This window comes from Nicrophorus vespilloides, unplaced genomic scaffold (genome assembly GCF_001412225.1).
Source record: "Nicrophorus vespilloides isolate i.1.1-1 unplaced genomic scaffold, Nicve_v1.0, whole genome shotgun sequence".
In the NCBI taxonomy this organism is placed as follows: Eukaryota; Metazoa; Arthropoda; class Insecta; order Coleoptera; family Silphidae; genus Nicrophorus; species Nicrophorus vespilloides.
In genome coordinates this window covers 19219-32698 of record NW_017096708.1, presented here as the reverse complement: position 1 = coordinate 32698, position 13480 = coordinate 19219, and the positions used below count along the sequence as shown (strand labels likewise).

Below are 13480 nucleotides of genomic sequence, written 5' to 3'. Positions count from 1 at the left end.
GAGCCGATGAAACCACAAAGATGTATGTAGACCCGTTGGAAAGATCAGATATTCAGCTTTCATACGAGTGGTCGATGATTTAATTGTCTTAAGGGGTTCTCGAGAAATTCACGAAAAACTCTAAAAACTGAATAAAAAGCGAAAAAAAAAGTTCTTCAGCTTATAACAGGCGACTCGATGACACTACAAAGATGATTGTAGGCGCGCTGGAAAGGTGAGATTTTCAGCTTTTATACGAGTGGTCGATCATGAAATTATCTTTAGGGGTTGTTGAGAAATTCACGAAAAACAGAAAACACTCAAAAAAACGAGAAAACCGTAATTTTTCTCTGTTATGTATAAGACGTTAAGTATGTGTTTTTTTCTTCAATTTCTACAGCACATAGCTGGCGACTCGATGACAGTACGAATATGCATATAGGCTTGCTGGAAAGACAAAATATTCAGCTTTTATACGAGTGCTCGATGATGTAATTGTCTTAAGGGGTTGTCGAGAAATTCACGAAAAACTGTAAAAACTGAATAAAAAGCGAGAAAAAACATTCTACAGCTCATAACAGGTGAACCGATGAAACCACAAAGATGTATATAGGCGCGTTGGAAAGGTCAGATATTCAGCTTTCTTACGTGTAATTGTCTTAAAGGGTTGTCGAGAAATTAAAAAATACGACATCGTGCCGCATGCACATAGCCGTTGATACATCTGATTGACATTTGTGTCACTTTGCATGAGATTTAAATTTCACTTGTCATATATTACACATGTCACTAATGTCACTTATCAAATGTTACATGTGACATATTATTGAAACAGTCTTAAATTAACGATCTTTATAAAAATTACACCCAAGCAAATTTTAGTCATAATTATCGAAATTATTAGTAATTGATATAAAGTAATACAATTTATAATTACTAAAAACACAAAATTTATTGGTATAAAAGTTATTCTATATTTTGACTGAAAAAATAAAAACTCGCATAATAAAATATGAAAACAATGCACTTCCATTGTCTTTCTATGCATAAATCCATCATACACATAAAAAAAACCGCATTTTTCATCAGTTTTATGCTGTGTTTGGTACGTATTTTCGTGCTCTCTGTTTCCATTATTAATTTTAATTAATTATTTAATTTTTTTTGCGAGCTTTTCCATGCGGAGCGCAAAATTGTGTGTGTATATTTTAACAAATAAATGGAATAATTTATGATGGCCTGAATTATCGATAACCTCGGGTGGAAACCTTCACTTTTCGATGCGCATTAAAAATACACCTCGAATTTTGTACAAATAAATAAAATAAAAATAATTATAAAAAAACAACAACATATGCAGTTATTATGTAAAAATGTATGGATCGTTAGGGTACAGCGCTTTGGAAGGATAATAAATAAATGTCTGTTTTTTTGCGCAGTAAATCTGATGGGAATCAATGGTTATTTTTGTTGTTGTTGTAGTTTTTTTTTATTTATTAACGAATCTAGTGTTTATGCACGCAGATGTAGCATTTTTTATTTATTTATTTTGTTTTTGTTGTTGCTGCGATCGGAAATTATATAAATCGATGGGTTTATTTTTCGGAACGAGCGACGTACAAATTGTTTGTAAACATTCGTAAATCAATTAGTTTACCGCATACAAAATACATGGATTTCTGCGCTAATTATAATGCTTAAATACTTGATGTAATATTTGCTATTGATTTATGAACGAAAAATTATTGATAATCAATATTTTTATAGAAATATGTGTAGATTTGTTAAAATGAAGCAAATTTTATATGTAGTTTATAGACTAAAACATGAAAATTTTTGTCTAATATAAAAATTTTGTTACTAATATTTATAAAATTTTATATACAAACAATTTATGATTGTTCTTTAAAAAAAAAGTTTCGAAAACTTTATAATTTATTTTAATTATTTGAAAAATTTAGTCAATTTATGAATGAATACTTTTTGCATAAAAAAGTCGAATTCTGTTTATTTACAAATAATAATTGCTTCATTTCATTACGTTATGTTATTAATGCAATTTTTAAGGTTATATTTATTGTGTCATCATCAAAAACAAATGAAAAATAAACAAAATTATTGAATCTTGGCAACATTGCAAATCTGTGGTATAAAAGAAAAATAATAAAATAACAAATATACAATTTTGTAGAAGTATCATTTGGAAACAGTTGAAAACCAGTATTGTTACATAATAAACATTGTGTAAAGGAAAAAACCAGAAATAATTTATTTGTATTATTTAAAAAACTTGGTCAACTTTTGAATGACAAAAAATTACATAAAAAAATCGATTTCTGTTTATTTAAAAGCATTAATTGTTTCATTTCATTACATAATATTAACGATTCAGATTTAAGGTTATACCTAATTGTATAATCATTAAAAACAAAAGAAAAAATAAACAAAGTGGCAACATTGCAAATATAAAACAATTGATCAAAAACAAGAATAACAGAAACATAATTTTATAGAAGATTAATTTGGAAACAGTTGAAAACCATTATTGTTACATAATATTGATTGTTTAAAACAGAAAACCGAAAATGATTTGTTTGAATTATTTGAAAAACTTAGTCAACTTTTGAATGACAAAAAATTACATAAAAAAATCGATTTCTGTTTATTTACAAGCATTAATTGTTTTATTTCATTACGTAATATTAACGATTCAGATTTAAGGTTATACCTAATTGTATAATCATCAGAAACAAAAGAAAAAATAAACAAAGTGGCAACATTGCAAATATAAAACAAATGATCAAGAAAAATATAACAGAAACATAATTTTATAGAAGATTAATTTGGAAACAGTTGAAAACAAGTATTGTTACATAATAATGATTGTGTAAAGTAGAAAACCAAAAATGATTTGTTTGAATAATTTGAAAAACTAAGTCAACTTTTAAACGACAAAAAAATTACATAAAAATATCGATTTTTGTTTATTTACAAGCAATAATTGTTTTATTTCATTACGTAATATTAACGATTCAAATTTAAGGTTATACCTAATCGTATAATAATCAGAAACAAAAGAAAAAATAAACAAAGTGGCAACATTGCAAATATAAAACAAATGATCAAAAACAAGAATAACAGAAACATAATTTTATAGAAGAAAACAGAAAACCGAAAATGATTTATTTGAATTATTTGAAAAACTAAGTCAACTTTTAAACGACAAAAAAATTACATAAAAATATCGATTTTTGTTTATTTACAAGCAATAATTGTTTTATTTCATTACGTAATATTAACGATTCAAATTTAAGGTTATATCTAATTGTATAATCATCAGAAACAAAAGAAAAAATAAACAAAGTGGCAACATTGCAAATCTGTAATATAAAACAAATGATCAAAGAAAAGAATAACAGATACACATTTTTATAAAAGTTTAATTTGGAAACAGTTGAAAAGCAATATTGTTACATATTTAAATCAAAAGAATAAAAATATTGTAGTAAATTTAGTCCAATTTTTTAATGAAAAATATAAATTTTGTACATCATAAAATTTTCGAGCTTATTTTTAAACAGCAATTGTTTTATTTCATTACATAATGTTAATAATACAATTTTTAAGGTTATATCTATTGCGTAATCACCGAAAACAAAAGAGAATAAGCAGACACATTTATTAAATATTGGCAACAATGCAAAAATGCAACTATAAACAAAAAAAGAAATTGAGCAATTGAAAAACTAATTTTGTTGCTACCAACATTATAATGATTATGCAACTTGAGAATGTTAATGTAAGTGTGCGTCAATTGTGTCCATAATAGGGAGGTTATGCAATGTGGAATATGGATTTGTCGGGATGACATTAATCCACCTTTGATGCCGTTAAATTTGGGGACACGCTCGAGCATTATATGTGGAACCAAAACCCCACTAGTATCAGCGTTTCGCTCGCTATCTGCTCTTCAATTAGGCCACACTGATTCGGGCTCAAATGCTAATTGCACGTTACATAACCGCACCTATGATCGTGTGCGAACGCCAGATAAACCCATGATTCATATTTATTTACACAATTATTAATAATTGCAAGTAAGTTTATCGTTAATTTTTACATGAGAAAATTGACTGTAAATCAAAGCAATTATTATTAGATTGTTTATTGAATTTATTATTAAAATTTTCGAATTTTTAAATTTAAAATATACTAAATTCAAAATAAATGATTTTTTTACAAAATTAAGCTTGAAATTTAATATATTTTATGAAGAAACAGACAAAATCTTCAGAAAATGTTATAATAAATATTTGTAAATAATCTATTTTATTTCTGATTGAAATTGTCTAAAATTTAGTATAAAATATAAAAAAAAATCAAATGTTTTGTTATGATAGATTTTTCTCTATTTTCACAACTAAAAAGAAAATCTATACATTTTTTTATATTTAAATGAAAAAAAGTTACGTTATTTTATTTATTATTAAAATTTACACAAAAATTCTTTATAAATTTGGCAAATTTTGTACTTTATACATGAAACAACTATGCACTGAAAATACGATTAAAATGACACGTTTTGGGATATAAACAAAAACAAAAACTGTTGCTATGGTTATGGATAAAAGTTGGAGTTGGCTATTTTTGTGTGTGTGTAAAAAAACAACGGAGGTGCGCGTTTATCGATTTCGGCTTTTGTTTCGACCTTTACGTAATGTTAATGAAAACGACCGTCGGGTCAATAAATACCGAACGCGTCTCTTTTGTGCTCCCATAATTTGCATACGCGACGTTAAATTGTGATTACGATAATGTTCTTGTCACGGGATGGATGTTGCATGCGGCATATGTTTTACGAAGCCTTCGTGGACCGCCAACATTTTGTATAGAAATAAAAGCGAAACGATGTTTTTTAAGATATTTATTATCTTTTGTTTTCATGGCACATCCGCCAAATTTTTGAGTCAGTTCAATTTTATAAATAAAACGTATTATTAATATTGAAAAATTGTGTACCTCAAGGGATTGTTTTGGGTCCGACTCAATTAGTTTTATCCAAAAACTATACATTTTTTAATATAAAAATCAAAAATTTTCTAGTAAATATACAAAATGATCAACAATTTACTTAAAAATTAATAAGTTTGTGAATAATGAATTAAAAATATACATTTTAATAACGAAATATTGAAAAATTGCATTAAATTTGTAAGTATTTCGCGTGCAATTGCGAAGATCGCGTGTCTCCTTTTTTGAATTTGAAAGCGGAAATCGAATTTATTACTGCGAAACTTAATCCAAAGAGTTGCTTTTTGTGTATGTATGTGGTGGATGCGCCGGGTCTGGTTGGAAGCGTCCGCTCTGATTTATCACTGGTAGGAAGAGGCCTTTCCTCCTCCTTTTATTACGAATTCCATAATAGAATCGTCGCGGTTCTATCAATGTCAATTTGGAAAGGTTAAAGGATTTGATCACGATTCGTCCGTATTTCACTCAGAAAACGATTATTATTACTATTATACACGTTCCATTATTCCATTAATCTATAATCTTGTTTACACACTAATAGATTCAATAATTTACTTCAGTTGAAAATTTACAGAAAGCTTAAGATATTTTTTCTTTCTAAATTACAAAACTTCAATATGAAAAAGTAATTGTAACTCATTAAACTTTAATTAGATTAACTAATCTATCAAATTCAGTAATTAATTTGTGAAAACACAATTAGTTCTAAAAAAATATTGTAATAATTTAGAGAAAAAAAAACTCAAAAAATCTATTTTTTTTTCAATGAAATTAAGAAAGTTATTAATAATAATTAAACAAATAATTTTAGCAAGTAAATTATGATTAAATTTCTTAATATAATACTTTCTTCCATAAAATATGAATTTTATTAGGATTTATTTTTGTTTTCATTGAGACTATTAAATTCATGAAGCACGCATGAGAAGTCTTCATTAATTAAAGTATTTTCCCATTGTTTAATCTCGGAACAAGGAAAAAACCACTTTAATTAAATTAATCCCATTTTGATCTCAACAAAAATCTCATCTCTTATCTCTCAGCAAACTCCAATAAGTTTTATTTTAATCTTTAGTGCATTTATTTAATTAGTTTACTTTTATTGAAATATTTTACGTATTTTTTTGTCGCTTAGAAATGTAACATTATATAAGTATATAAGCTTTGATACGTAACACAAATGTAGTAAATCTGCTCGAGGTTGGGATTTTGTGTACGGAGAGTAAGAGCAATTAATTAACCAAAACCACGACGATTAATCCTTTCAGGGTTCTCCATTTCAAACTAAGCTGGATCGTTTCTTCAACGTCTCGAGATTCCACTAGAAAATGCGCAGAATATACGCAAGAAATTTAAATAAAAGTCGTTTAATGAGAGAACTGTACATTTGCATATTTATTACGTTTTTTTTTCTGCACGCATGTTTTTTTTTTGTTTTATTTTCTATTTAATTTTTATGTTCGTTTTAAATAATCATAAATTAATTAACTTTGACGTTAAGTTCGTTTAGAATGAAGTCGGAGTTTCTGTACTTTTATTGCCGCGCTGTAAACTTAATTGAGTCGCAAATCGCGCAGAGATTTTATGGATTTCATGCTTCATCCGACGAGAATGGAATCACACTTTAAATCGTTTATTGCAACATTAATTACGTTCACCAGAACGTTCGCGTCTGCTCCTGTTTCAAATAATAACTTTACTTTAGTTTTAGAGGTAAACTCTAGTTTATACAACAAGTAAATCGATTCATAAATATATTATTTCTTGAATTTTTTATAAAATTTTAAAATTTAAGATACATTTAGCTTCAATAATTTACTTAATTTTACAAATAAATTTATGATTTCAACCAAAGAAAAAACAAAGTTTTATGTTCCATTTAATTAAATTGAAATTTCATTAATTGTTAATCACAGTAAAATAAATTAAAAGAATCTGCATTAAATAAAGAATTAATTCAATCATTAAGAAACTTTTGCGAATAAACTTGAAAGTCAACATTTGTTTCGTGAATTAAAGATGTGCTAACTAATAAAGTTTGCGGCGGTAAAATGCAAATTATCTTTCTTTTCCTTATTTTCTCTTGAGCTATAATGCGGATGGAAAAGCAAAGTTTTTTTTTTGTCTTTCGTTTTTTTTTTCGCTCGTAACAAAGTTGAACATAATTTGTGAGCGTGCAGCAATTAAAAATGGTCTGTGGGTCCCATAGGACGCGAAAAAAGAAGGCGAAGAAAGATTCGCTAATCAGCTTAAACGCTGAGTGAAAAAAAATATATTATATAAGGGTGGATACAAACTGCACTGCTTGAAAGAAATTTAAATAATTAACGAATTAATTAGATATTTCAAACTGTTTTATTTCACTTTGTGCAGATTTTTTACGTAATTTTTTTTTCATCAAATTGTCTTCTTTTGTACGTAATTAGATAATTATATGAAAAGTGTAAATAAATTGTTGAGAAATATTTGAATTTGAAAGCGAAAATTGTGATGATGTTTAAATTGAAAATTGTTGTTTCTTGTTTTCAGAAGCCGATTCGAGAAAGCGGATTGAAGCGGTTTTGGTCTGCTGTAAGATCGTCGAACAGCAGCTCGAGTTCGCAATGCGAACAAGGTGGATTAGGAGATTCGTCTCCGACTGAAGAAACTAAACCTGGACCGAATTGTTCCTTACCTTTACTCCAGGTAATAAACTCAAAATCTTAGGTTTTCTTGTTATTCTTTAAAATTCATGATTCGTTTTAAATTATGTTTCGGGATGTGAGAAATAATTTGAAACGCATTAATAACGCGTTTAATTCTGCGCGCTCACAAATTGTGGTTTTCCGCGAGCCGCAGAACCTTAATGGAAAAACTTTTTGCCGTCTACACTAAATCATCTCCAATACGCGAACGGAAATCCTACCCATAATTTGTCCACGCTAATGTTTGCATTCATCGGTTTTCTTATTTCCTCTTAACATTACATCAATCTTCTAAACACTCTGACAATTTAATTGGTGTTAACATTTGTTTCTTCAATATTTGCTTAACAATATATTTTTTTTTTAATATTTTGACATATGTTAGTTTGTGTAAAGACAAGTTAGGTTAGTTTAGAAATACTTGACACATGTAAAGTTGACAGTTTAGGTTATATTGTCATACTGTTGTCATTATTGACAGATTGTTTACATAGAATAGATAGCTTAGGTTAGTTTACATATAATTGACAGATATTTGACATACAGTTTACATAGTGTTGACAGCTTGTCATACGAATCACTATTGATAAACACGTGACAAATGTCATGTCTTTAGAGAATTTTTTTGAAGGATATAGAGAAAAAGACATGAAACGATGATCATTATTTCTTCCCACCTGATGTAGCATTATAAATATTCTTTTCACCCTGTGTCCCAGTTTCACTTTGCATCCAAAATCTCATCCCTGAAATTGTACGTTTCCCCACATACATCCGTGATATGGATCAGTTCATATCTTCCTCTCGTTTTTCCTTCTTTCTTTTTTTTTTCTGTGTGTGTCACCACCGTTTCTTAACGGCAAGATCCGAAAATAGATGTGATTTTCATGATGCGGGCTTTGGGCTTAGGTGTGGCCCAGTTCGGATTCACCACGTGGCGAGGCCGACGGCCAGAGTTTCGTCTTCCCAGCCTGCGCCGAAGACGCCGCATCACAAGCTTCAACGTGCTGCGACGCCAACCATCACGATTCCGGCATCGAATCCACACAAGTAAACTAACTTCATACACATTATCAACAGATAATTGACAGTTAATTCAAAATTATTTGACAGATAGATGACAGACATTTGACTTTTAAATGACAGATAGTTGAAAGATACCTAATATATATTTGAGACATAATTAACATATACTAAAAAAATATGAATTTTGTCTTATTTCAGTGAAATTTTTCAGTATTTTTGGTATGATATATAGTTGAAAAATATATTGTAAACAAGTAAACTAACTTCATACACATTATCAACAGATATTTGACAGTTCATTCAAAATTATTTGACAGATAGATGACAGACATTTGACTTTTAAATGACAGATAGTTGAAAGATACCTAATATTTATTTGACACATAATTAACAAATACTAAAAAATATGAATTTTGTCTTATTTCAGTCAAAATTTTCAGCATTTTTAGTATGATATATAGTTGACAAATATATTGTAAACAAGTAAACTAACTTCATACACATTATCAACAGATATTTGACAGCTAATTCAAAATTATTTGACAGATAGATGACAGACATTTGACTTTTAAAAGACAGATAGTTGAAAGATACCTAATATTTATTTGACACATAATTAACAAATACTAAAAAAATATGAATTTTGTCTCATTCCAGTCAAATTTTTCAGCATTTTTGGTATGATATATAGTTGACAAATATATTGTAAATATTTGACAGTTTACTATCTGTCAAACATTTTTAGATACTTTGTACATAAATGACAGTTTACAGATACCTAATAGATTAGTGACACATAGTTGATTGTTACATGACAGATAGCTAACAAATACTTGACAGACCATTGACTGTTATATGACAGATATCAACTATCAACATATTTGGTATATCAAATTTTGTCCAATTGGATTTTCAGTCAAATTTTTCAGCATTTTTGGTACGATATATAATTGACAAATATATGGTAAATATTTGACAATTTACTATCTGTCAAATATTTTTATATACTTTGTACATAAATGATAGACAGTTTACAGATACTTAATAGATTAATGATAAATAGTTGATAGATACTTGGTAGATACATGACAGATAGTTTACAAATACTTGACAGATCTTTGACTGTTATATGACAGATATCAACATACTAGGTATATCAAAATGTGTCAAATTGAATTTTCATTTTGTGTAATCGAATTCTCAAATACTTAAGAGATAGTTAACAAATACCTGATATAAATTTAGTAAATAGGTGATAGTAATTTGACAGATAATTGAGAGATCACAGGTACTTGGATAAATTACAGACAGTTTACAAATAAGTAACGTAGAAGTTTTCATTATCAAAATTATATAAAAAAATGACTTTTGACAACCTATCATAACCTAACAATCTGACAGGTCGTCATAAAAACAATTGATTATTATGACATTTTTTTTGTAATTTGTGATAGGTGTCACCATCACCTGTGGCATGTAACTCGACGGCATCTCCGATCCCATCGCCGACTCCTAGTGCGAGAAGACCGAGCAGTTCCTTACTCCATCCCGATCACGCGCGGATATTCCGGCTGTATCCGTCTTCGTCGTCGCCGGAGCAGACTTCCATCGAAGACATGACCGACTTCCACAACGGTCACGCCTCGCCCTCCTCGAGCACGACTTCCAGTCTGACCTCCGTCGCTGCGGCCGTCACTGCCATAGGGTCAAGGGCGAGCGATCCCACGGACAGCAGAAGGAGATCTTCAACAATGACAGCCAGGTAGTCCTCACAACTAGGAATCGTAAAAGTGCAGTTAAGAATACGTTTTTTCTTAAATTTACAGGTACTCTCTGTTCGATGCTTTAGACCTGGAATACGCGCTTCTGAGAGCTGCGGCTAGAGGAAGCGTGGGTCCCTACTCCTTGAGCGAAAGTCTGCACAAACTCACCTTCACTCAGAGCTTAGCTTTCCCGGCTCTGGCAAGAGGTTTGGCGAGCAAACGGAGAAGATCCCAGCAGAACAACAACAGTCGCCCCCTGGATCCCAACGAGAGTGGTCTAAACGCCTTCGCCAAAGTCGTGACGGCCTTGGTTCTCGTCCTAGTGAGCGTACTCGTGTTCGCTGTTGTTTATAAGTTCGTGAGGACATGAGGGTTGCTTCTCGCCCCATCCGGGGCGAGAGTACGTCTGGCTTCACTCAAGAACTCCACCATCCTCTTAACAGGCCTCAGAAACCCAGGAGATGTGACGTGAAAAACCCAAAACATCTTAAAGAATCTAACACAACAAACAAACAAAAAAGAACTTTTTCTTCTACATAAAACACACTAAATACACACAAATCGAAAACACTCACACACACACACAGGAATTGTCTTTTGATGTGGCTTTAATATTAATTAAAAACCAACCTTTCGGCAGTTATGATTTGCTCAAAAGTTACGATTTTCACAACGATCCATTTCGAAACGAAAAAAAAAATGAAATTGAAAAATTAAACAATATCAAAGTTTGTTAAAACAAAAGCCTTTCACGAAACAATTGTACATTATAAATTGTAAGAAACATATTTGTAAATAAGATATTTTATATTTATACTCTTAACAATATTCTGGATGTTGTCGATCTCTTTATTATTTTCTTTTTCTTATTCGTTAAGTTTCTTGGCTTCAAGTGATGAAAATGTTTTGGATAAACCCCAGATGCGTGTGTTAATAATAACAATTATTGTATTGATTGATTTGCACAAACTGCCAGACGGACGGCGTCTTGTTAATATTTTTATTATCAATAATATTTTACAAATAAATAAAGAAACTTTTCATTTCGTCTTCTTTTTTGTATCTTTTCTTGAAAACTAACCAACTATGTACATATATATAAATAAACTATACCTGTTGTAAATATGTATGAGAACATAAACATATTGAAATTATTACTACTCTGACTTCTTACTTACATTATGTACTTATATAAATATATATTCTTGTTACAATGACAATCAATTTGTATTTGATGTAAACGAAAAACAAAAAAAAATCAACACACGAAAGGAATGTTTTGTTTGAAAAATTATAAGTATATGTATAAAAAAATGTATGTTAAAAGAGAAATGTGTATTATTACATTATTATTATTATTAATAACTTGTACATTTCAATGCACAATTTACGCAGTGATGCTTTTAACTGTTTAATAAATATTTATTTACTTATTGTTTTATTTTCCAACGCCCCCTTTGATTTTCAGACCAAATTTCAACAAAACTCACTGTTTCTCAAACACTTGATGAAGATGAAAATTTCGACAAAATCCTACATTTTTTTTTAATAATAATACTTAATTTAAATCAGTGTTTCTAACGTTATTGGTAAGAAAAGACGTAAAGTTGAAAATATGATTTATTTTATCTAAAGAAAATCTATTGGATTCATTCATTTAAATCAGTGTTTCTCAAATTGCTCAAAATTATAAGAAAAATGCAAAATTGTTAAAATTTTATCAAAATAATTTTTAATTTTCTGAAATTAAACAAAACATTAAACCAGTGTTTCTTAAACTTGTAACGTTAATTTGTTGAGAATATCACTTTCTTCTTCTTCTTCTTCTTCTTCTTCAAAAGGGAAGACCTTTACTGCTTTCCCCCACTACACTTAGCTTATGTCATACTGACAATTTTTTTTATTATATTGTATAATATATGCAACTTAATTAACACTTTGGTAATCATTAATTGTTAAACAATTCTTAAAATTCCATTAAATAATTTAGGAAAGAATCAAAATTTGCATCAGATAATTTATTTAATTAATTGTTAATAATAATTTAGAAAACATATTTATTAAAACTTTGATTAAAAAAAAGATGAAATTATGAAGATGCAAAAGAAGTTGCATATATTAATGTACGAATCGAAATTCGAATGTACGATAAAAAAAAATGTCATTGGCCATTAAATGCCAAAATTTTAAACCAGTCTTTCTTAAATTTAATAATTCATATAGCTTTCAGCTTAATTCGACATATAAATCAGTGTTTCTTAATCTTGTAACGTTATTTTGTTCAAAATATCACTTTCTTTCTTCTTCTTATTCCAAAGGGAAGGCCTCTACTGTTTCCCCCACTACACTTAGCTTATGTCACACTGACAATTTTTTAAAAATAAATCTATTATGTTGTATAATACATGCAACTTCATTAACGCTTTGGTAATTGTTAAAAATGTCTTAAAATTGTATTAAAGAATCAAAACTTGTATTAGATAATTTAGTTAATTAATTGTTAATAATAATTTAAAAACATATTTATTAAAACTTTGAGTAAAAAAAATAGATGAAATTATGAACGTGCAAATGAAGTTGCATATATTAAAGTACAAATTGAAATTCGAATGTGGTAGAAAAAAAAAACGTGCCTTGACAATTAAATTAATATTAACGTTGTTCATTTTTTTTATAAATTTTGAATACACTTTACAATATTACAATTATTTTTCATATTTTATTCAATCTATATAGTTTATCTAAAAATCTATACACAATTCTGGATTATACTACAAAATCAATTAAAATATTAGGATACAATATATCCTAAAAATTTTATAATTATACATGCATTTACATATGTTTTTATGTGTTTTAGATAAAGTTTCATGAATTATATTATTTAAACTAAAATCATTACTAATACTAAGATTGCAAAAAAAAACTAAATAGTTTATGAGAAAATTTAGATAATTTATGAATGAAATGATAATTTCACAATTTTCCAGACTTTTT

The 13480-nt window shown here is 28.5% G+C and overlaps 1 protein-coding gene across 2 annotated transcripts in view; it reads left to right on the top strand.

Annotated features, from left to right (window-relative positions):
• LOC108557955 overlaps nt 1-11510 on the top strand; it is a 46620-nt gene extending 35110 nt beyond the window's left edge. The window contains exons 3-6 of one of the 2 annotated variants that reach the window (XM_017914705.1): nt 7540-7695; nt 8604-8744; nt 10175-10482; nt 10547-11510. In XM_017914705.1, the coding sequence (XP_017770194.1) occupies nt 7540-7695; nt 8604-8744; nt 10175-10482; nt 10547-10853 (912 nt within the window). In that variant the 3' untranslated portion in view covers nt 10854-11510. The remainder of the gene's footprint in view (nt 1-7539; nt 7696-8603; nt 8745-10174; nt 10483-10546) is intronic. The other variant, XM_017914706.1, reaches the window with a different exon arrangement.
• The last annotated feature ends 1970 nt before the right edge of the window (nt 11511-13480 follow it).